The sequence below is a fragment of the Erythranthe guttata genome, chromosome 13 (genome assembly GCF_056151865.1).
Source record: "Erythranthe guttata isolate IM_541 chromosome 13, IM_541, whole genome shotgun sequence".
Classification (NCBI taxonomy): Eukaryota; Viridiplantae; Streptophyta; class Magnoliopsida; order Lamiales; family Phrymaceae; genus Erythranthe; species Erythranthe guttata.
In genome coordinates, this window is record NC_142545.1 from 19625103 (window position 1) to 19649049 (window position 23947).

Genomic DNA, 23947 nt, shown 5'->3' on the forward strand with positions numbered 1-23947 from the left:
ATCACTAATCTAGAAGAATTCATTGCTAGGTCTTCATACCAGGTATACTTGATTCCATAATTCTACCAGAAAATGGAACCAAGATAGATGGTTCAACTTCCTGGACATCTTCCCAAAATTTAGACTATTTAACCAAATCCCACATGCTTAAAACAATAGACATTAGACAACCATTTTAAACAAAACAAACAAGTAAACATGACCGAGTCTCAATTCAGAAACAAACAAAATTGAAGTCTTGTGATACATCCCCGCTAATCCAAATCAAGCTTACATCAAAATACTTGGTATTGAAATTAATATCTCAAAAAGAAGTGCATCATCAAACATAATGATGATAATACGAGACATAATGAACATATCTATCTGAGCCTCCTAGCCTCTCGTTCAGACTCTAGCAAGGTGAGGATATCTCCTTCCCTAACAGGGCCTTTGACATTCCTCATTATGAAACGGTTCTGATCATCGATAAATTTCACCCTCACCTGAGTAACTTGCCCACGGGAACCTGTCCTGCCAATCACCTTCACAACTACAGCACGCTTAATTTGCGACTCCATTCTGCACCAACCAAAAAAAAAAAAAAACTCTCAGGAAATCAAGCTTAACTGGTAGCAATATTGATCAATGTCTATGGAGAAAGCACATTGAGACTTAAGCTCAAAATTATTAGAGAACACCCAACAAAAAACGAAATTAACCAAGAGACTAATGAAACAATGCTAAGAAAAGCTTGTCTAGAAAGCACAATAAACTTCCTCAGCATTAGCAGATAACATATATACTAACAAACTATGCAGACAAAGACTCGGAAACATAGACAGAGTAAGTAGCAGTATATTCGATGATGAAAAATCAGTTGTAAACAATTGACTTTATACATCCACTGATCCACATACTACTACACAGAGTTTGATTCTTGATTATTAACCTCACAAATACCGAAAATAATATTTTCAATAATTAGATTCAAGTAAAATCCATCTGCTTGCTTTGATTTAATTTGTGTCTCGAAATTGAAGGTTTGTCGTGATGCCTATCCATCTGCTTGCTTTGCTTGTTCGTCCAACAACTTGGTTTATCTATTCAATTACATCTGCTCCTGCCAATTCTACTATACCAAAATTGTTATACATGCTTATACAATGTAATAGAAAGGCTCCTGGTAATAATATCACGATAACGTTCCTTCTAGACGGATCAGAACGTGTTCTGCTCTAAACTTCAGGGATGGAGATTTTTCTTCGACGGGCTAAGTTCAACAGAGAGTGTTTTTAAGGCCTGTTCTAAAGTCCTTCTTTCCGTCTGGCACGAAGCTTGACACTGTAAAGTGTAAACTATATAAATACATTGTAATAATTAATTGCATTGAAATGCATTCGAACATTAAACGAGATCCCAATCGGAGAAACATGAACAAGCTAAACTTTCTTCTATGAGAACACACAGTAAGAATGAATTCGGACCGTAAAAGTTCTACTTTGCTACAAATCATCGCCTGTTAAAATCTGCTACAGAGATTAGGAAGTCATATACGCAGCCTGTAAAACCACAAGCATCGGTTTATCCACGACTTCGTTCAGTAATTGTTTAGAAACACAATGTTGAAAATTTTATACATCAAAAGTGCTGCACAACTACACCACACATACTAGGGCATACAAAAATATACTCAAAAAAACCCACTCATGTGCTAACAAGGGCACTACTCCACTGATTTACAGCCCTCTATACAAAATGAACAGATGCCAAGAGCATCAAATACATCAATAAAACCAGCCAAAGTATACAAACAAAGAAGCAACTTACCATATGGATACTTGTTCCATGTAAAAAAGACCATATTAACCGTAAATCAACCGTATCTTTTTGCTTTCGCTTTCGTCATGTTTCTCCACTTGTACCGCAAATCCTCGGCAGTTCTATCTTGAATTGTGTCACTGTACTCGGTAGCTATAGCCCTCCAATGTATGCTTCCAGGCTTCTCTACTCCAAGATTCTCTACTGCAGTCTCGAAAGCTTTCTCTTCAGCAGAAGTCCAGAGCCGGCGTATTCTCCTATCCTTTCCATTTTCCTTTCCAGGTTTGTTAGGAGCATTCTTTGTCGTCCTTGGGCTAGGTAACCTCGACCCTTGCTCTTCTTCAGGTTCATATTCAGTCCACTCAGAGGTACGAGCAGATTTGTTCCTTTCCATCAAACTTGGTCTACGGACATTGCCCTTGTCAATACCAGTAGTAGCTTGAACATTTCCATCACCTACCACATCAATTTGGTTCAATTCGAGATGATTCTCTTTTCCGGGCATCTCCCTCGCACTAGTACCAGCCATGGATTCAGCATTTTCTTTTACAGTATCCTGATTCATGTTTTCTTCTTGAGCCATGTTTCTTCCACCAGTACGGGCCATGAATTTAGCCATGACTTCAGCAGAATATTTCAATGCTTCGGGAAGGGGATCCTTCACGACTGCTTCAAGATCCAATAAACTCTTATGAAGGGCTCGCCGAACAATACGAACTTCTTCGCTCATTGGCGATTTGCAGCTCGTCTCATATGATGGCCCCATTGCATTTTCATCACCAGAATCAGGATCGACAATTTTCGCTTTTCCACGTAGAAATTCCATAACATATTCATCATCCTTCAGTTTCTTCACCAACTCCAGCAACGGAGGGCCCATCTTCTCCCTCTCCCCCTTCACAAAAACCCTAACTGCATCAAGAACATCAAGACCCTCCACCTTCTTCATGATGCTCTTGAAAAGATGGGCATTCCACATGGAAGCTTTGATGTCTTTTATCCATTCCGAAAGCTCTTCAGAACACAAAGCCCCGTTCCTTTCTACATGCTTCTCCATCATTTCTATCCTCTCCATCAGACCCGTTACTGCATGAAAAAACTCGATTTGGCATATTGCCCCCTCCATCGTCCAATTCACTGCCACAGCACAATAGGCATGCTTCATCCCATCCGAGACTTTCATGTTACCCTGTCTGGAATCCAACTCCTCCAGTTGTTCGAACAGTACAAGCGTGCTTCGAGAAACTGGAAAACGCGCCGCTTTATATTCCAATTGTTTCAGTAAAATCAGCCTTTCCAACCTAGTGTTCGTGTCTGTGTTAGACAGAGGCAGTGCGTCGATCAAGGCACTCAATTTCCACTCCTCCAGCGGTTGTCTGAGCAGGTAATCCAGCATCCAGTGCGCAATGTCTGCGTCGATGTCCATTGAAGAAACGTTATACATAACCCTAAAAAAACACAGTGGGATTTCTGTAAGAAAATATATGTGGAGGTGCTTAAAAACCCTAATTCACCGGAAAAGAGGAAGAGGTTAAAATCTGAGTTGTGGTTCTTGTTAGGGTTTTGTTTCAGAAGTTTGAATTTAGAATCGAGGAAAACATATTTAGTGTCTGTTATTGCATTGTCTTCTGAGATACTTTACTTAAGCGGTTATTTGCTTTGAAATTAAAGATGAATTCAAATGTGTGGTCCAGATGAATGATGTGATTTATTTAAGCCGTTATTTTTATTTTTTATTATTTATTATTTTTATTTTTTTTCCCGCTTTTTAAAGAGGAAAAGAGGAAGCACAGATGTCATATTATTTCGTGTTTTACTTACTACTAAATTGTCTGCAACAGTATGTATGTATGCCATCTTGTTTAAACAAACAATTACATACATCATAACGTCACTAATTTTACTATCCAATCATTCCACATTTATGTAAGTATATTGCTTTTAAGTTTTAACTCCATTCTTTCACTGTTCATGCTTCACTTAGATCTCCATCTTCAAAAATTTAAAATACCAATCACATCTCTACAATCAAAAAATCTAAAAGAATTCATCGCTAGATCCTCACACCAGGTATACTTGATTCCATAATTCTACCAGAAAATGGAACCAAGATTGATTGCTCAACTTCGAGTACATCTTCCCAAAATTTAGACTAATTAACCAAATCCAACTTGCTTAAAAACAATAGACATTAGACAACCATTTTAAACAAAACAAACAAGTAAACATGAGAGAGTCTCAATTCAGAAACAAAAGTCAAGTCTTGTGATACATCCCCGCAAATCCAAATCAAGCTTACATCAAAATACTTGGTATTGAAATTAATATCTCAAAAAGAAATGCATCAGCAAGCAAAACATAATGATGATACGAGAGCAATTATTAATCATCTATCTGAGCCTCCTAGCCTCTCGTTCAGACTCTAGCAAGGTGAGGATATCTCCTTCCCTAACAGGGCCTTTGACATTCCTCATTATGAAACGGTTCTGATCATCGATAAATTTCACCCTCACCTGAGTAACTTGCCCACGTGAACCTGTCCTGCCAATCACCTTCACAACTACAGCATGCTTAATTTGCGACTCCATTCTGCACCAACCAAAACAAAAAAAAAAAACTCTCAGGAAATCAAGCTTAACTGGTAGCAATATTGTGCAATGTCTATGGAGAAAGCACATTGAGACTTAAGCTCAAAATTATTAGAGAACACCCAACAAAAAACGAAATTAACCAAGAGACTAATGAAACAATGGTAAGAAAAGCTTGTCTAGAAAGCACAATAAACTACCTCAGCATTAGCAGATAACATATATACTAACAAACTATGCAGACAAAGACTCGGAAACATAGACAGAGTAAGTAGCAGTATATTCGATGATGAAAAATCAGTTGTAAACAATTGAGTTTATACATCCACTGATCCACATACTACAACACAGAGTTTGATTCTTGATTATTAACCTCACAAATACCGAAAATAATATTTTCAATAATTAAAATCAACATAATTCTGCCCTATAAAACATTACATTCATGAAATTAACCATAAGACTGCACAGTGTAAGACAGTAAAATCAAAAAAAACAAACATAAAGGGAACATAAACTGAAATCAAAATAAAATAATTCAGCATCTATTAGAACGAACGAACGAAATAACGGCATAATGATCTAAATATACTGACGATATAAACATATTATCGAAGATGAACGAACCTGAAACGAAAGAACACAGAGTTGGAGCGGCAGGCGAAATTGTTTGATGCCAAGAACGAAAATGAAAACCCTAGCAGGAGGATTTCTTTTTCTTTTTTTTTTATATACAGGCCTTGGGTGTAGGGAAAATTACATTCCTACCCCCACTCTGTCACTTTTTACAAATGGGCAAGACCGAAACACAAAGCCCAAACAAAAGGTTTTCTTTTGGGCCCGGAGTTGGGGGAAGTTACATTCCTACCCTCTTTACTATTCTTAATTCTTATTCTTACTTGGAAAAAGTTTTAATTCAATGCTCCTTGTATATAAATATATAATCGTTGACAGTATCAGAAGACAATGAAAAAGATAAACTTAATATTAATTGATTTTAAACTTATCAAATTATAACCATTCAGGTATTTCAGAATTATAGTTGGTGAGTAAACAGATTGTTAGATCAACATATGTATTTATTTAAGGACATGAATGCATAATAGAGATGATGAGCAACCTTAATTCTATTTGAATTTCTTAACAGAACATACATAATATTATTATACATGAAGTTGCTCTCTATAAACTACGACTCTGGACTCAAACCAATCTATAATTATCTCTGTGCTCAAACCAAAAACTCTGGACTTCATAGCAACCAAACGGACGAGACATTCCAGGCACTGAATCTTCAGACATTTTAGGTGTGAGGTGAGCCAAAATTCTCTTACAACCTTGTCTAATGATTAGAATAATATCCTTTCTTGGTAGATATCCAGTGCCTGAATAACCTTCTCTATGAATAATTTCCTGTGCAACCTATACCTGCATACAAGAAACCAACATCAAGTAAGCTAGATCTGAAAACTCTATACGACTATAAGTTTTATGAAAACTGTACGTACTTTATTGCAGCTTCATGCGTCCTCGTAGCTTCAGGAATAGACTCTACAACAATTAACAAAGGTTATAGATCATGACAATTAAACTTTAAAGAACAGGTTTACTGCTTTCCGAAATATATTATTATCTTCCTTCAGGAACAGGAAATCAGTCGACTACTATCAAACTTCAAAGAAAGCAGAATCTTTATTAGGTGTTGGCAAATTAAAAACCATCAACTATGTATACCTAAAATTTTCTGATCTTGATCCACAGTTGTAGAAAATCCTGCAAGCATTTGCTGGCATTCTTCTTGCAACTCTTTTACAGCTTTCCTTTCCAAACTTGGTATCAGAGGGATGTCTCCGTCTGACCAAGTGGGTGTTGTTCTTGCAGCCGCAATAACCGCCCCATCAACAAACCGATCGTCGTCATAAGATAGCTTACCTGACATGGACCATAATCTCTATTTTGAGTCACAACAGAAATCAACTCATATTTGCTAATATAAGTTAAGCATCGAATATTTACGAGGAGGGTGTAAAATTACTATTGTGATAATAATCTTCAGGAAGACCAGATATATTGAAGACGGATAAAAACGAATCCAAATGAACCCGTGCATTGCCAGAGAATTGGATAACATCCCAAGGATTCTGCAATATTCATGTCACATAGGTATAGTATTAGAAGAAATTACCAAATAAACCATAACAAATTTGACGTCACTAAGACTATGCAAAACCTTGGGAGGTAGTCGAGCACATTAAAAGTAAACACCAAAACGTGAGATGTCAAACAGTACTATTTTTCTTCTCTTGTTAAATGTTGCCTACCATACGAGTCATGTAAAATATAGATCATTGAAGGAAATCCAGCCTTAAAGCAAATGCTTCTGTCAACTAATAAGTAAAACAAAACTGACCCATACTTAAACACCTGAAATGCTTACTTAATATTGAGACACACACACACACACAAACAAAAAAGAATCAGAACAGGTGTCAAAAGACTAACCCAGAAAATTGATTTTTTAGCATTTGAAGTCTAATACGAACCAGGGCACTGACAAAAATGTTTTACTTATTGTTTTCGTGCATTTTCTCGATCATCGGACATATTTGAGCAACATATGACACAAGTTTTATTTTTATGGGAGGGCAGCTGTTACTATACTATTGATGCTAAGAGATAGGCCAGGGATGAGAATCATGATTTTAGCAGTCATCAACTAAAAGAGTTGATAGATAGAAAATTACCACTGGAGATGAAAACCCATATCTTTGCATGAAAAGGTTATTCATCTTTCCGTCCATGTAATCAACTGTCATCTGCATAGATATCACAATTATGAAAAGTAAATTAAAAAAATGTGACAAAAAGACTGCTCTGCTTGCCAAAAGCATCATAGGGACAGAGACAAATCATCCTAATAAATCTTCACAAACGCACTTTACTATACTTCCATTGGTTATAGGGCCATTCAAGAACATTCATTTAAGCACCAGACCATAATGATTTCTTTTAATCATTTTCAAAATCTTTTTTTTAAGGCATTTCCCTTCCGCATCTTTCTCAGAAATATCTATCAAGCAATAGTCTCGCTTCACATGTTTTCCCAAAAAATATTTGAAGTGGTACAGATCCTTCAGACATAACTCTTCATATCATCTTACAGCTAAAGAACTGCTAGTCTCGACTATATATCAATGGGGCTTCTGAATAACAAGAAATAATTAAATGTCAATTCTCATAAGAACATTCCTATTGAGCTTATTGATGGTTGAATATGTATGGTTTTTTAATGGTTTTTATGCATGGATTTCCAACAAAGACATATTTGTTTCATCAAGAAGCATGTAGCATTGCATACCTCGTCTCCTTTTTTTATTTTTTTCCCAGCATTTATCATCACTTCAAGCATTCGATCCTTGAAGCGCCAGTGGAAGAAGCAATTTGGCTCAAAAGAATGATTTAACATATCTGCAGAAAAAGGACCAATCACAGTCGATTATGAGCAACATATTTTCTGATCATCTGCAGTGAACCTACTTAACAACAGTAAAACTGAAATTTTTAGTAGCTTGATTTATGGAACTAGTAGGTTCTGAAATTCGATCAGCTCAGGACGTCAAATCTATATATCTTAAACAGCAGTTCATAGTCATTTAGACTTCTGTGAGTGATGCCTTAACTTTGGTCCGAGTAAATTCCTATTTATTCTAATACCATGTAAAAGCAGCCATAGAAAAATCCTCGCAACCAAGGTAGTGAGCAAGTCTGAAAAAATTGCTGAAAAAAGAAAACAATTTCAGAGAGGCTAACCAGCATAAGGTACAAGCATATTCGAATCTTGAACTAAGGCACCAATTCTTATTTGCTTGTCGATACATCGAGATTGTGCTATACTCAATGCCCACATGAATCTCTCCGGCTCTGGAGCAAGGCGTTTTACTTTAAGTGGTACGGCAGAGTGCTGACAAGTAAAGCGCTAAAGTTGAGGAAGGGATTTAAAAACAACAGTGGAGACTAGAAAATGGAATAATAAAAGAAGCTTCATACCCAATTTTTCTCCCAAAATTCAAGAGCTCGGCGTTGCTGTTCTCTCAAAGTGGAAGCAAGTTCCTTATCCTGCAACTCCAAAAGGTCCTCCTGCGATTGGTCAAAGTTGGAGTAAACAAAGCATCTCAGATAATAAAACAAGGTGATATTAGAGACATGGAACTTCTATACTTGGATCTACTTTTAAATATTTGCGAGTAATCTATGTGGAAATCAAACCTCTGTAGCTAGAAGAAAGCTAGTACACTCGTCTGGACCGGGTAAAAAATCACCATAGAGCTGCCAGAAATTACCCTTGCAATCAAATGCATAGAGAAGAAGACATGCCATCCTCAGGTCCCAATCTGTCTGACAGAAACCAAAAAGTGTTATATACATTAGGAACTGCAAAATAAGACCGGCCAGTCGCTAAATGTGCTCGACTAAATAGACAGAAAATGTGTGTAGAGGGCTGAAATTCCTTAAAGAGTGATTTGAGTCACCCTAGGAAAATATAATTTCCATCTGTGAAGAAAATTTGGCATCCCACATTTACCTCAGGATTAGTTGAGTTGATGATGTCAAAGATAGGATGACCCACTGGTATGATATCGGGGAAAAACATCCAAGGAAGCTTTTGACTAATAGTTAACATCAGTTCTAATGGAATCTCCATAATCACCTACACAGTCAAAGATGCATTACGAACATCAGGGCCTTCTCTGAATTCAATTCCATAGAACATTATATAAGGAAGCACATAAATTCTTGTCCAAATAGTACTTATGCCACAATGAAAGAGGAAGTACCCTGGCACGACGAAGAGCTTCAATGTCTTTGGAGGCATATACTCCAAAACCATCAGGGCCTTCTCTGAATTCAATTCCGTAAGCTCGCATACTTCTAACATATCCTATCTTATAGAAATCAGGGTCTGCTGGCTCCAACTGTAAACAGGTAATGAGTATCTTTTGTCTCCAAAAAAGATAATCAACATAGATATTGGTAAAATAAAATGCTTGCATTCAAAGTTCAAACAGCACACATGGAATATAATTAATTATGTGCAATTGGTACTAAACAGTTGCTGCTATTGAACATTAATTACACGGAAATCTTATGAATACAGGTCAGGTGGAAACATAAACTCGGGAGCGAAAGAAATAGCAAAAGGTAAAACAAGTACCTGAGTAGCAGGAGTAGGTTCCGGAGGTAAAGAGGGGTGAAAAAGAGGGAAAGTAGAAGTAGAAATTGGAGATGAATCAAGTGAAGAAGAAGTTTCATCAGCAACCATAACAGCGGATCTAATTCTGCACTTGCACACACTGATACTGATGGGAGGTAGCGGAGACGCATTAAACTTGTGTAACTGTAAAGAAATAAGTAGCAGTTAATTAACTCCAAATGTGAACAAGTATTGTACAAACATGAAGAGGAATGGAGGGGCGGTGACTGACCTGGTGGTGGTGGTTTAAAATGCAGGATGCCGGTGGATTAAGGACGGAGATGGACATTTTTACTGTGTGTGTGAAGTTGTAGAAAACCAAAACGTTATCCCCTGGTTGCATAACTTATTTGTAATGTTGTCAGAACCGGACCGGATCGGCCGGTTCGACCGCGACTCGTAACATTTCCGGTCCGGTTGGATGCTAAAAACCGGAGAAATCAAAAACCAGCCGAAACCCGGTTCGAAAGAAAACCGGTGAAGACCCCGGTTATTTGACGGTTGACTGGATCTGTTGGTGGGAGGAATAGAAAAGAAAAGACAAGAACTGCAGATTTTTTTTTTTTTTTTTTAAGATCCAAGGGTAATGCAATTCACTTATAAGAGAGGGAGAAAGGGGTGCTACTGGTGCGTGAAGGTGCCCGATATGGGAGAGAAAGTGGGATAAGGAAAAGAGGAGAGATAAATAAAGAAAAGTGGAAATTAATAAATTAAATAAAAAAAATATGGTAACAAAGTGTAAAAAGATGAGTGAAAATATAAAAATATAAAAAAATAGTATCTCTTAAACTATTCAAACTAATAAAATAATTAAAAATAGAAAAATATAAAAAAACCCGGGTTGAACCGGTCCAACCGTGACCCAAATACCTGTCCGTTTTTGTGTACAAAATATAATATATATATTTATTGAACATCAAAATTCAAGAATGTTTAAAATTGTAGACCATTTCTCAATTTCTTTATAAGCAAACTATTCCTCCTTTTTTTATTCATTTTGCAAATAAATTCATTCTACTTTGTCATTTTACAAAAAAACAAAAAAAAAATCATATATCTACTTTTCAAATAATTTATATGTTTATTTATAACTTATGCTTTATTTTGTGGTTTTAATTAATCAAATTAAATTTATTTTATTTTCGCTTAATTTAAAAATTAAAAATCACACACACACACACACACACACACGTACATAGATGTATGTATAAAAAAAATAGAATATTTTGTCCAAAAAAAATTAAGGAATGGGGCCCAGTAGTGGACTGCATTTCATTAGCCCAGCCCATACTACTGTAGAAAATTTCATTAGCCTGCCCAACCCTTAAACTACTACAGAAAATTTTGTCCAAAAAAAAAATAAATGTTATTTTTGGGCCCGGTAGTGGTACTGCATTTCATCAGCTCAGCCCGTACTATTTTTGCGCTTGAGTTTTTTGGTTTGAGGCCCAAAATCAGTCTCATACAAAAAAGCCCACGTATGCAAATTCGTGTTTAAATATTCTACTTGTCCTAATACAATATATTTGCAGAAATAGTATCAGAATAAGGCAAATGGAATTTTATTATAATAAAATTCATGCTTGCTTTTTTTTTTTTTTTAAACTATACTTTCTTTTATTTAGGTTTTTTTTTTTGCAGCTTGGCTTGGAATTGTACAGAGCGGAGACTGCTTATCCATTCCTGGGGTTGGGATTTTTTTGTATCTGTGCTTATTAACTTTTTATGGTTTATCTTCTTCACAGATCTTGGTATCAATTTTTAAGTGATCTGATTTATTATATATGGTTTGTCTGTGTGAGGAATTAATAGATTCCTATATATCAGTGGTAATTTCGTCTGTTGCAAAAGATTGCACAGTTGCTTGAACTCCAATTACTATGAAGTTAAAAAAAAAAAAAAAAAGTAAAAGTGGAATGAAAAGTCTGAATGTATAAATGGGCTGGCGTGTATAATTCTTATTTGTTGCCATGTTTACAACTCAAAAACAATCTATATACAGATCAAGTAAAATGTCCTACAATCTTTTGTATGTTTAATAATGAACCGCAAGTATTTAAGTTATTGGCTGGAAAATCTGTGTAAAAAGTGTCTCGTCATTGTCACTCGGCAGCTTAAGGCTTAAACAGAAGAAGTGTGTGTTGTTAGGGGGTCGTCATGTTCGTGGTGGATAAGAGACTGATTCTGGTTGCTGTCGAGTGGCATATACTGTGACATGATAGCCATGATCTCCGAGTCCATGTAAGACTGCATACAAAAACACGTACTTACTATATCTATCTATATTTGCAATAGAAAACAAATTAGATGTATGTGCGTAATAGACTTACCCGGAATCTGTATTTGTAGAATATGTAACCAGCTACTCCGGCACCCAATGCCACGGCCACCACCACCAAGGTAAGAATTCCCCCCAGTTTAGAGCTGTTCCTTTCTGTACATTCATTTATTCACACAAAACATATAAATAGGAAGAAACTAAAATTCCTGATGATGATGATGAGTATTGAAGAATCAAGAATATGAAAACTTACCGATACAGGTGTCCTGCTCCTTAATGTAGAGTTTACCTCTATTACAGTTGCAGTCAAACCCACCCCATGTGTTCTTACAGCTGCACCCTTCACATTGGCAACCGATACCTTCCTTGCATTCATTCACATCTGCATTCATTCATCAACATTACTAGCCATGTATTCTTAAAATAAAAGAAATAGGTGAAACCAATCAAGCAGGCACCTTCACATTGGTGACCATCCCCACGGAAACCAAGCGGGCAATGGCACCCCGTTAAATTCGATTCCTGACATACGAACAATCACACATGTTAGTTAGTTAGTTAGTTGTTTTTTTTTCAAAGAAAAGTATATAATGAAATCCCCCAAGTATAGTTTCACTGAACTAAGCATGCTGAAAACTTATTTCCATCTCTTGTACCCAACCAACAGCCTCCATTGTCCACCGAACATCTTCCTGGTCCAACAGCTACAAATCCAAGTAGAGAATTCCCCCATTACATTACTAATTAATATGCATGCAGGTTACTATATTTTTGGAATCCATATATTATAAGTTATAACAGACAATATATATTTATGTATTGCAAGCACCTTGACATGACGTATATCCATCTCCTTCATACTGAACACCACTGACCATGGGGCACTCACAAACTCTTCCTCTGAACGTGTCCTTCAATTAATTATTAAGCAAACATACATCACATCAGACTCGATATTGCAAACTATATGCATATATATAAATGTGCAAATCTTGGTTGGCAATAAATAATACCTTGCATGCTGTTATATTTGATGATGATGTTGAATCCTTCCAGCACCCACCATTGTTTTCAAGGCATTCATTTGTCTCTAAATCTGTTGTTCATATATCATTGTTACTCAATCTTACAAGGCATGTATCATTATTAGTATTTTATAATTAAACATAAGAATGTTATGATAACGACCTCCGCTCAAGCAAATAGGAGGATCAGTCGTCTCCTTGAACCCAGCACATATAGCCTTCAATATTGCACTCCTCTCCAACTTACCTTGAGTGTCAAAAACATCAGATTTAGATACATACATATATGGTGTTAGAGTTAATGAAGAAGTGATGAATTAATTGAATGAATGACTGACCCCTGTATTGAACGTTATTTATGACCATTGTTGGTAAGATGGTAATATCACCACGCAATCCATGTCCAACCTGAAGATCTTGTTCAGCTTTGAGGACTTGATTTTCAGTGTCAGCTTCAGGGTCACCCATGCACTTGTTTATCTTCTCTGTTGGGAGATCTGATGATGCATGCAAACATTTTTTATGTATCAGCTAGACTTGGATGATAATTATTATTATTATTATTAGCGATACTGTAAAATATCTGACCTAGTGATTTCATGACATCCTCTGCACATTCTTTGCTATATCTCTTTTGCTTCATGGAACACCTGATATGAAAATCAGACACATAATCCCACCAAATCCATGATCTGTTGGTCTCGTTGGCCACCCTGTGGACGCAGAGCTGCCTTAAATTCTCAAAGACAACATCTTTACCCTGATACCCCTGTGTAAAATCCTGCTCTGGATCAGGTGCACAATATCTGCCATGGTTAATGCACTGAGACTTGCATTGATCGCTCAGAATGAAAGCTTCTGGACAGTACCAAGTTATGTAGTGTGGTGTGAACTGCGTGTAACCTCCCTTTTCAAGAATTTGTGCGTGCCCTTTGAAATTCTTGACGAAATTCATCTGGTCATCGCACCGAATCCCACACTCGTCGTTGCTGTTAGTCCACAGCTCGTATTCGACCCTTTGATCGGGATGGGGCATTGACTCAGTCCAGTCTATTTTGACCACCACATCATCGCCTTTCTTGAGGGAATCTTTGAGCGACTGGCCAAAGGAGCGCTCGATCAATGCTGAAGGGATTTCGATCTTGTCTATGTATCCGTTGGTATCGGTGCTCTCTTCAGGGGTATCCATGGTGATGAGGGGCTCGTCTATAGTGTCAGCCACTAGAACCGCCGATGCTCCGGCCTGCTGTGCGTTCCACACCTTCAACGCAAAGTAGCAATCTGGAGATGGACGTACGAGACCACCAAAAATCAAATATTTTATTTATATGTATGTATATTGAAGGAAGAAATGAAATAAAAAAAGAGAGAATCATGAAGACCTCCGCGATCAAGAAGAAGAATAGAGGGACGTGGGGACTTAGACTTGAAGGGTTTGTCTCCGTCGAAGGGAGAGCAGCCGGTGAAGCCAGTTGGAGGGTAGAAGAGAGTGCCGACCAAAGATCCGCCGTAATCGGGGACGCCGAAGTTGGCAATAGCAGCGTCGTGCTTTGAACGGAGGTCATTTGGAGAAAGGACGCTTATGCTGCTCTTTTCAACAACAAATCTGGATTCCACTTGTTCAACTACTAGTAATAAAAGGACTTGTGTTAAGATGATAATAAATACAAACATAGATGCAGTAGTATTCATAGCCATCTGTGTTTTTTACGAAATGAAATATAATTTGCAGAAACTAGAAAAGTTAATTAGAAGGAGACTTAAAATAGATAGACGAGAGAGAAGACTTTGGGTTTTGAGGTCATCATCATATCATCATGTAGTAGCTAGCTAAGAGGAGGGAGGATATCAAAAAAATACTAGAAAAATATATGTAGTTGCTATGACGTGAAGTGAACGATAGAGCTATAGACTTGGTAAACAAAAGGCAATTGGAATCAAAGACTATTATATTCATTCATCATATTATTTTATATACATATATAGAGAGAGGTATTCCTTCATTATTAAGCCAGTTTGGTGCAACGTTTTTTTCCACTCACCTAAATTAACATTTTTCATTTTTTCCTTCAAGCCCGGCCCGGCCCACACCCACGTCGTCTTCTTAATTTTTGTTTTAATAATAAATGCAATTTAATATTAATTAATTAATTAATGGTGAAAGGAATCTCATGAATTAATATACATAATAAAGTTGATCCCCAGTAAATAAAATAAATTTGGGTGGGGTGCGGTAAAACATGCATACAAGTCAAGCTTCAACTAACATACAGATACATAATTTTTTAAGGCGGTACATAATTATATACCCATCATCAGTAAATAAATAAATAAATAATGTGAGTTGACATTAATAATGATTTGTGTGGAAGAGGTATTAATTAGATTAGATTACATGGTTAGAATATTGGTAATAATTATGATATATGTATGACTCTTCCACTCACTCAACATAACACAACATTATTAACAACAAAATATTTATAAAAAAGACTCGGTCATATTTGACTTGCAATTTTTATTTTTATTTTCTTCTTCTTCTTTTTGTTATTTGCCAAATACCCCCAAGTCAAAATCATATTTTTTTTTGTCTTGGCCTAAAGTATACAAAATTAACATTCAGATTATTTTTGAACTATATACTAATTAATAATGAATGAATGAATTAATGTTGGATAGGGCTGAACTCCTCCTCCAAATTCAATACTACATGCGGCCCAGCCCAGCCCAATTTCGCACTTTGGTTTCGTCACTGTCACTCACTCACTCTCTCCCTTTTCTCAAGCTATCTAGGGTTTCTGTTTCTTCCGACCAAACAATTCTACGGTATCTTTTCTATGTTATTCTTTTCCCTTCCCCTCATCAGATGTTTTTTTCATTTTTTCATCGTCTCATCTCAAATTAATCATTTTTCTTTTTTTCATCTCCTCATCTCAAATTAATCATTTTTTTGTGCTGATATATTTTCTCCTAGATTTCCATCCAATGTCAAGGATCAAGGAGAGAATACGGAATCCTCTCACTGCTGGCAAGTATTCTTTGTGAACGAATACATTTTCGAATAATTCTTCAACATAGGTCTGAAAGAGATAGATAGATAGATATGGAAGGGAATTCACTGATTTTAGCTAGTTCCGCACTGTCGCGTTCCTATTATATCTCACCTACTTTGAATTTCTTGCCATCTCTCACTGCTAATCTTAGACATAAGAAGAAGAGGAAACCTTTTTTCGTCAAAGCTACTTCATCTGATGATATTAATGCCCAGCCTCAGGCTGCATCATCTTCTCATTCCAAAAACCCTTTCTCTCTGATTCTGGATGTTCCTCGCACTCTTTGGAAGCAAACTTTGAGACCCTTGAGTGATTTTGGTTTTGGTAGGAAAAGCGTTTGGGAGGGTGGGGTCGGCTTGTTTCTTGTTTCCGGAGCATTTATACTGGCATTTAGCTTGGCTTGGTTGAGGGGGTTTCAATTAAGATCGAAGTTTAACAAATATTTGGCCGTCATTGAGTTTGATCAGGCTAGTGGCATTTGCACTGGAACACCTGTTAGGATTAGAGGGGTCAATGTTGGGAATGTGGTTCGCGTCAATTCCTCACTCAGGAATATTGAGGCGGTAGTTGAGGTGAGGAGAAGGGAGAATATTTCAACTTATTTTCTTACATGTGCCTTCAATGCATTCTGACTATTTCCTTGTTTGTCTTGTTCATGGTGTCCATAGATTGAAGATGACAAGATTATAGTACCACAAAATTCCTTGATTGAAGTCAATCAGTCTGGTCTTCTCATGGAAACTCTCATTGATATTACACCACGAGATCCCATTCCAGAACCTTCAGTTGGCCCTCTTCATGCAGATTGTGTTAAAGAGGGCTTAATTGTATGTGACAGGCAAAAGATAAAGGGACGTCAGGGTGTGAGTTTGGACGCATTGGTTGGAATATTTACTCGCATTGGGCGTGAAGTTGAGGAAATTGGTGTTGCGAATGCCTATTCATTGACTGAACGGGTTGCCGCCGTCATTGGAGAGGCACGGCCTCTGCTTTCAAAGGTGTGGTCTGTGTGCTTTTAGTTACTTAAATATGTTCAATCTAAAATCAGCTTGTTTTAGTTGTGCTGATGGCATATTGGAAGTGATGAGCTTATGTTTCTGTTCCCCTAATTTATGTAATTGAACTTCTGCAAACTAAATATTAGTCGGTCATCAACCATCTATAAAAGAGTATGCTTCTGTCATTATCTATAACTGCACTGTGGTCTATGTAGCTTAGGATTTTTTCTCACATCAAAATTGTTTCGGTTTGCCTTGTAGAATGATCTGTATAGTTGTTTTCAATTGAATAATGTTTTTCCTACTATGTATCGGTTCTATTGTGCATCCAGCATTAGCAAAGTAGTGTGCAAACTTTAGAAGGGCATTGCAAAATGCAAAGTCTTGACATCTGTTACCAGACGCATTCATCTTGATTCCTTTTTCAACATATAAATACATTAGTTATGGTGTTGTGGCATTGAATGTATTCTCATGCAATATTCTGCCTCTGATGTAGTGATTTCTCAGATTGAAGCCATAGCTGAAGATATAGAACCTTTGCTGGCTGAAGTTCGTGACCGTGGGTTGCTGAAGGAAGTTGAACATTTAACCAAAAGCCTTACACGAGCTTCCGACGATCTGAGGTGAACATACAATCTCCATGATGCAATTACAGTTATGTATCATTTAATCTTGTCCCATTTTTCCGCTGAAATTTTGGACGTTGATAACATGCATTTATATTCAGATGACTGTTCCTATATTACCAATAGTTTAAAAATATATTTCTAATAATTGCTACATAACTCACATAGATGAAACTGAACCAAGTATATTCATATAATATCAACTCCTAAACGCACTAGATTAACATTTTGCAGATTACTTTAAGCATTTCCTTCATTTAGGAAATAACAGATGACAGACAATTGAATGTCTTGTTTGTTTACTGATTTCGGACACGTCCATTGACTTCATCTATGTCCACAAATCTGTTTTCATTAGCAGTTGCACAGTTGTGCGATCCACGTATGAGGTACAACATGGTTTAGTCTGTAATTTCAGGTCAAAATGGCTTGTTGATCATGTAGGATGTTTGTGGTCTGCTAATTTCAAACATCTTTTGTATGGTAATTGGCTCACGGTGCGTTTTATGTGAACTATACAGAAGGGTGCAGTCTTCAATTTTGACTCCAGAAAACACGGAACTAATTCAGAAGTCTATTTATACCCTCATTTTCACATTGAAGAACATTGAGGTAGGTTTTGCCTAGGGGTGTCATTAATACTTTTCCTAAATTTCTATATTCTTGACTGAGTATCAACGTATGCAGAATATAAGCTCTGATATATTGGGATTTACTGGGGATGAAGCCACAAGAAAGAACTTGAAATTGCTCATTAAGTCTCTCAGCAGGCTACTGTGAAGAAGATGAAGTTAAGTTGACTGATTTATTCTGTTGCTATTTACTGAGAGCAGGAGGATTGTAGTAGATGCAAGTATGGAGGGTGGGCTTGTATTTATTGTGTGCATTGAAAGCAATATTTATTTCTTGTATTCATCAGAAGAAATCTGCTTAATAATAATAATAGGTGGACCTTCCTAATCCATGTTCTGCAGAACTCATGCTTGCCATGGACGAGACTTTAAGATACCTCTCTTTTGTGGACTCTCAGGATGGTGGCTTTCAGGAAATTCGATGTTGAAGAAAGTTTCTCTCATCATTCAAGTGGTGAATTTGGCAACTTCTTTAGCCTTAGATGTTGGTATTGTTTCTAGAATAATTTCATTCATGTACTTATTGCTGCTGTACTTGACACATATTCATTCATCTATTAAGAAAAGGTCGATTTTTTCTTCTATTAGTTCGCATTTCTCCTTGAAACCCTTGTTATCCAGAAATAATACGAATCAGTAAAACCATATAATCTGGTTTGGTTGTCAGATAACAATTCATAATAAATGAAACACTAATGTAAGCATTAGCACTATATAGCAAACTCAGAAAAATGCTCAAGTCTACACATTGCGCTAATAAGGAAAATCTTATTAGTCAGCAAAATGTAACAACCTTAGGAGGAGTATGTTAGTGATGTCATCAACTTTCATGTATCATCTACAAATATCACCAAAGGCCTTCGCTGAGCCATCTGTGAAGCAGTGACCTCCATTATTTAGTTTTTTATGCCTAATAATAGTAATTCGTCTTTGTCCGAAGCTTTGTGATTGACTGTCCTATTCCACTCTAGTTTTGTCAACCTTGTATTGATAGCTGCATCCTGCATCGCCTGAACTTGCCCAAGTCCGAAGAAGGATTTTTTTTTGTTAGGATTCCGACTTCACATTACCACTTGGGACGAAACTAGATCCCCGAGATTTCCGCACGTTCTTGGTGAGCATCATATTCCTTATTCTTTCTGCCTCACTCCACTTGCCGCTTAATACATATAAATCACATATAAGTGAGTAAACCCCTCCATCATTTTCTGGAGTCACCATCCTCATCACCTTATCAATCACATTGTCGTCAGCCATCTGAAACTGCTTGTGCAGCTTACAAGATGACAAGAATGAACCCCATATAACCACATTGGCTTCAAACGGCATTGTGTTAATGATCTCATATGCTTCCCCCAACAATCCCGTCTTACCAAATAAATCAACCATGCAGCCATAGTGCTGAATCCTAGGCCTTATCCCACACTGTTCAATCATCCTGAAATACATGCGCCCCTCTTCCACCAACCCTGCTTTCACACAAGCAGTAAGTATCCCTGTGAACGTCAACTCATTAGGCTTCACCCCTGCTTCTCTCATATTCTCAAAGATCTGTATAGCTTCTTGTCCAAATCCATGTTGAGCAGCGCCACAGATTAATGCTGTCCAGGCAACCACGTTGTTGCCCTTCATCATGCTGAAAATCAGGGAAGAAGTTTTTAGAAGCCCGCATTTAGCATACATGTCAACTAAACAAGTACCCAACTCCACATTCAAGTCCCACTTGTTCTTAATAACAAAGGCGTGTATGGATTTTCCAAACACCAATCCAACAGAACCCATTCGACCGCAGCCTCCTAAAATGGAACCTAAAGTTAGTTGATCGGGCTTTAGGCAATCACCAGTAACATTCCTACTGACCATCATTTCGCGGAAAAGTGGTAAGGCATTGTCCCAGAGGGAATTGTCGACATATGCTGCGATCATTGCAGACCAAGAAGCAAGGTCTCGAAGGGGCACTCTGTCGAAAAGGAGGCGGGCACTAGTGATATCCCCTTGACGTGAATATGCAGTAATCATAACGTTCCAAGTGACGGTGTTTCTAGTGGGCATTTCATCGAACAGGAAGCATGCGTCCCTAAAGACATTGAAAGAGTAGACAGAGAGGAGAGAAGTGGCGACGTAAACGTGAGAAGAGAAACCGAGTTTGAGAATGTGGGCGTGGAGGTGGCGTAAGATGTTGTTGAGGTTGTGGTGGGGCCCCAAATGGGTGCAAGACTTGATGGCGTAGAGGGTAGAGAAGGTATCGAAAGGCACAGATTGGCGGTGCATCCGAGAATAGAGTTGGAGGGCTTTCAGAGGTGAAGAAGAGGAAGAGGCGGCGTTCCTAATGGCAAAAGCCCAAGTATTGAAGCGGGCTCTGAACAGAAAACTCCATGGATGATTGATGATTGGCAAGGACACCATGGATGATATGTTGTTATTAATGGCTGATGATTCTATTTTAATTTTTAAAACTAAAAAATTAAAATATGGATAATTTATATGGGCCAAATATGACCTAATGATGGATCTTACCTTAACTACGTACCCATACCAAAATTATCGTTGCCACTTATTTTCTTCAATTTTTATCCACTTTTAAATATTTATTAACTAATACACAATAGAATAGAGAGATGATGTTTTTACCTCACTAAAACAATATTTATTTTGAGTGTAAATTACACCGATGCACTTAATATTTCGTGCAAGACATTGGGCAATTAATCCAAATCCAGCTGTTGTAGTTAAGCTAATCATCTGAGATTATTATTATAATTTATAATGTATGTCGCTTTCCTCTACTTGTAGAGATTTATTATGTCAATTTTCTCGGCTTCAACCATTCTTACAAGAAATTAATAGCCTGAGACATAGTCGTACTAATACTATATTTTTGGTTTTCTCTAAAATCATTTTATCTGGATTCTAAATACAATTATACTTATATGTAAAAAGAAGTTGTTTTGAAATTAAAACAAGTTGAGAAAAGGATCGGAGTAAGAGAGATGATTGCAAATTGTCGGCAGATATTAATCAATCTCAGTGGGGTATTAATTAATTAACTAAACCCAAAATATAGTAGTAATGAGTAATGAGTAATGTGAATGAATGAAGAGACCTTAAATATTAGTATTGTATAGGGAAATCGCAAATTAGAATGAATGAATGATTATGATGACGATAATAATTAGGGGAATTTTCATCATTTCATGGTTCTAAATTCAACCATAAATTACATCGTTAGTACTAGTAATTATTTACATAAAGTAAAAACACAAACCCTTGAAGATCTCCCATGCATCTAATTTCTGCCGACGGCAACGGATGCTATTATATATATATATATATATATATATATATATATATATATATATTGGAGAAAATTACGTAAAAAAGCAAATTAAGTGGCTCCATCTCTATGATTTATGAATAAAGTCATAAACCGGTGCAATCAACTTTAATTTCCCACATTCTCGCATCATATGATCATTACTTCTTGTGCTCACACATTCAAAACATTTAATCATGTTCTTATTTCATATTAATTATTTTTTATTTTTTTTGGTTTGTTCTATATGTGTATCGTAATTGTTGTGATGTTAACGTACATGAGCTCCAATTGGCATTATCATACTACGTATTTATGATGATCAGAAAATCATGTAATAAACTTTGCGAAATGGAAAAAAAGGTTTCTTGTCAGAGTTAGCATGCATGAAAAATACATTTGTTTGTGTGACTGCAGTGCACGCATAAAATCATCTGGAAGACTAGCTAGTAGAATAATATTATTTATACATATATATTAATTGTTACAAAAGACCATATATATGGAGTGTGGACCTGCAATCAATATATATATATATATATATATATATATATATATATAGAGAGAGAGAGAGAGAGAGAGAGAGAGAATGCAGCAGCCAGCAGTAAAATTAATCCTAGCTAGCTGTATATTATAGTCAATAGTCATCGTATATTATACTAATTTATACAATTTCCTACACTTCACCATTATATAACATGTTCCTAAAACAAGCTAGCTAAACAATTAATAATACAATTTTAAAATTTAGTTTGATTGAGAAAAAGTTGGTTTCATTTATATATATATATATATATATATATATATATATATATATATATATATAGACACAGATATATGGGTGATGAAGTAAGTGTGTTGTTGGTAGATGAAAGAAAGAGAGAGAGAGATGATAATAAATAAAATAGTACATCATCAGTGCTGCAGCAAAGAGAAAGTAAAGAGGGGACTGTGGTCTCCGGAAGAGGATGAGAAGCTTGTCAGCCATATCACTGCCCATGGCCACGGCTGCTGGAGCTCTGTTCCTAAACTAGCAGGTGCATCTCTCTCTATATATATGTAATAGTAAATGATGGATGAAAAATGATGATGATGATTGATGAATTAATAATATATAACATGCAGGGTTGGAAAGGTGCGGGAAGAGCTGCAGATTGAGGTGGATAAACTATCTACGGCCAGACGTGAAGAGGGGTTGTTTTACAGAGGAAGAGGAGATGACAATCATTGACGTACACAGGATATTAGGCAACAGGTGGTCTCAAATAGCTAAACACTTGCCTGGCAGGACTGACAATGAAGTTAAGAATTTCTGGAATTCTTGCATCAAGAAGAAGCTCCTTTCTCAAGGCTTGGATCCCACCACTCACAATCTCCTCCTTTCTTCTTCTTCTTCCAACAATATCATCACCACTTTCTCCGTCCATCAACATTCATCATCTTCTACTGCTCCTCCTCCCAATATTATCATTAATAATAATTCGAGGAGTACTCCTCCAATACTAAATAATAATGATGATCTTCTTATAATAAACGACCCGGCCTCATCATCAACCACCCTTTCCGGACTAGTACTTACTAATAATTCAACTCAAACTACTACTACTCCTAGTATGATGTTTTCTTCTCCTTCATCCACCTGCGGATTCACTACTAGTACTAGTCTACTTAATCATCATCCCTATAACTTCGATAATATTATTCATAATTTGGATCATTATTCAGGCCGCTGCCTCGTTGATCCTTTGCCAAATGCATTGCAGCAGCAACACCAGCAGATTTCATCATGTGGACTACTTTATTATAACCATCATGATGACGATGATCAACTAAGTATATTATTGAACTCATCGGGTATTATTCATCATGATCACCAAGAACCGGATTATCATCAACCGAATACTAATATTCATACTTTCCATGGGAGTATTACTAGTCACTTTGATTTCGATTTTGTGGATTCTGCATTCATACTGCCTCCCCCGGTTTATACTACTACTACTACTCATTTAGACGATGATCAACGTCTTGCTTGGGATTGTTGAATACTGTTAATATATTTATTACCTTCACTTTCATTCTTTTACCAATTCTAGTGTGCGTACGTCTCCACAGCTTTATTTCGCCCAATAACTTTTTCTTGATTACATACAAAACGAATAAAATCTCTACTTTTTACAATTTCTCATTCAACTCCTCCAATCTAAAATCAGATGGTTGTGAATCAAGCTCAATCCAACAAATACAATCACTCATATCAAATTCCACAATCGAGTACAGATCATGCACATAACAAAGCACATATATAGAAAATCGGCCTAATTTTGCATGAAACTGAATTTGGAAATAGATTAATTCAGATGTAATTCTGACACAC

At 36.6% G+C, this 23947-nt stretch overlaps 7 protein-coding genes and 1 pseudogene across 7 annotated transcripts; 2 read left to right on the forward strand and 6 right to left on the reverse strand.

The window, feature by feature from the left end:
• Window positions 1–144: 144 nt before the first annotated feature.
• On the reverse strand, window positions 145–595 carry LOC105950868 (small ribosomal subunit protein eS28 pseudogene; annotated as a pseudogene).
• Window positions 145–3485, reverse strand: LOC105950864 (uncharacterized). Its single transcript, XM_012974232.2, has 2 exons — window positions 1810–3485; window positions 145–1323 (listed from the first exon to the last, which is right to left on the reverse strand). The coding sequence occupies exon 1, from the start codon at window positions 3242–3244 to the stop codon at window positions 1856–1858; it is 1389 nt and encodes a 462-aa protein (XP_012829686.1). The 5' UTR covers window positions 3245–3485; the 3' UTR covers window positions 145–1323; window positions 1810–1855.
• A 517-nt stretch (window positions 3486–4002) lies between these two features.
• Window positions 4003–5159, reverse strand: LOC105950867 (small ribosomal subunit protein eS28x). Its single transcript, XM_012974237.2, has 2 exons — window positions 5016–5159; window positions 4003–4389 (listed from the first exon to the last, which is right to left on the reverse strand). The coding sequence occupies exon 2, from the start codon at window positions 4386–4388 to the stop codon at window positions 4191–4193; it is 198 nt and encodes a 65-aa protein (XP_012829691.1). The 5' UTR covers window position 4389; window positions 5016–5159; the 3' UTR covers window positions 4003–4190.
• Window positions 5160–5497: 338 nt separating this feature from the next.
• On the reverse strand, window positions 5498–9979 carry PTAC14 (plastid transcriptionally active 14). Its single transcript, XM_012974231.2, has 13 exons — window positions 9872–9979; window positions 9601–9783; window positions 9224–9361; window positions 8971–9096; window positions 8655–8783; window positions 8436–8525; window positions 8199–8349; window positions 7747–7856; window positions 7133–7204; window positions 6424–6529; window positions 6123–6320; window positions 5897–5939; window positions 5498–5816 (listed from the first exon to the last, which is right to left on the reverse strand). The coding sequence occupies exons 1-13, from the start codon at window positions 9926–9928 to the stop codon at window positions 5738–5740; spliced, it is 1482 nt and encodes a 493-aa protein (XP_012829685.2). The 5' UTR covers window positions 9929–9979; the 3' UTR covers window positions 5498–5737.
• Window positions 9980–11551: 1572 nt separating this feature from the next.
• Window positions 11552–14994, reverse strand: VSR7 (VACUOLAR SORTING RECEPTOR 7). The gene is made up of 11 exons (XM_012974230.2): window positions 14328–14994; window positions 13534–14226; window positions 13284–13442; window positions 13109–13192; window positions 12934–13016; window positions 12750–12831; window positions 12542–12624; window positions 12379–12442; window positions 12174–12302; window positions 11970–12073; window positions 11552–11886 (listed from the first exon to the last, which is right to left on the reverse strand). Exons 1-11 carry the CDS (start codon window positions 14641–14643, stop codon window positions 11761–11763), a joined length of 1923 nt encoding a protein of 640 aa, XP_012829684.2. The 5' UTR covers window positions 14644–14994; the 3' UTR covers window positions 11552–11760.
• Window positions 14995–15582: 588 nt separating this feature from the next.
• Window positions 15583–18841, forward strand: ABCI15 (trigalactosyldiacylglycerol2). Its single transcript, XM_012974236.2, has 6 exons — window positions 15583–15771; window positions 15920–16570; window positions 16667–16996; window positions 17507–17622; window positions 18147–18237; window positions 18313–18841. The coding sequence occupies exons 2-6, from the start codon at window positions 16049–16051 to the stop codon at window positions 18403–18405; spliced, it is 1152 nt and encodes a 383-aa protein (XP_012829690.1). The 5' UTR covers window positions 15583–15771; window positions 15920–16048; the 3' UTR covers window positions 18406–18841.
• Window positions 18842–18892: 51 nt separating this feature from the next.
• On the reverse strand, window positions 18893–20698 carry LOC105950865 (pentatricopeptide repeat-containing protein At5g66520). The gene has a single exon (XM_012974233.2). The coding sequence runs from the start codon at window positions 20661–20663 to the stop codon at window positions 19305–19307; it is 1359 nt and encodes a 452-aa protein (XP_012829687.2). The 5' UTR covers window positions 20664–20698; the 3' UTR covers window positions 18893–19304.
• A 1748-nt stretch (window positions 20699–22446) lies between these two features.
• On the forward strand, window positions 22447–23723 carry LOC105950869 (uncharacterized). Its single transcript, XM_088811549.1, has 2 exons — window positions 22447–22607; window positions 22696–23723. The coding sequence occupies exons 1-2, from the start codon at window positions 22460–22462 to the stop codon at window positions 23613–23615; spliced, it is 1068 nt and encodes a 355-aa protein (XP_088667675.1). The 5' UTR covers window positions 22447–22459; the 3' UTR covers window positions 23616–23723.
• Window positions 23724–23947: the final 224 nt, after the last annotated feature.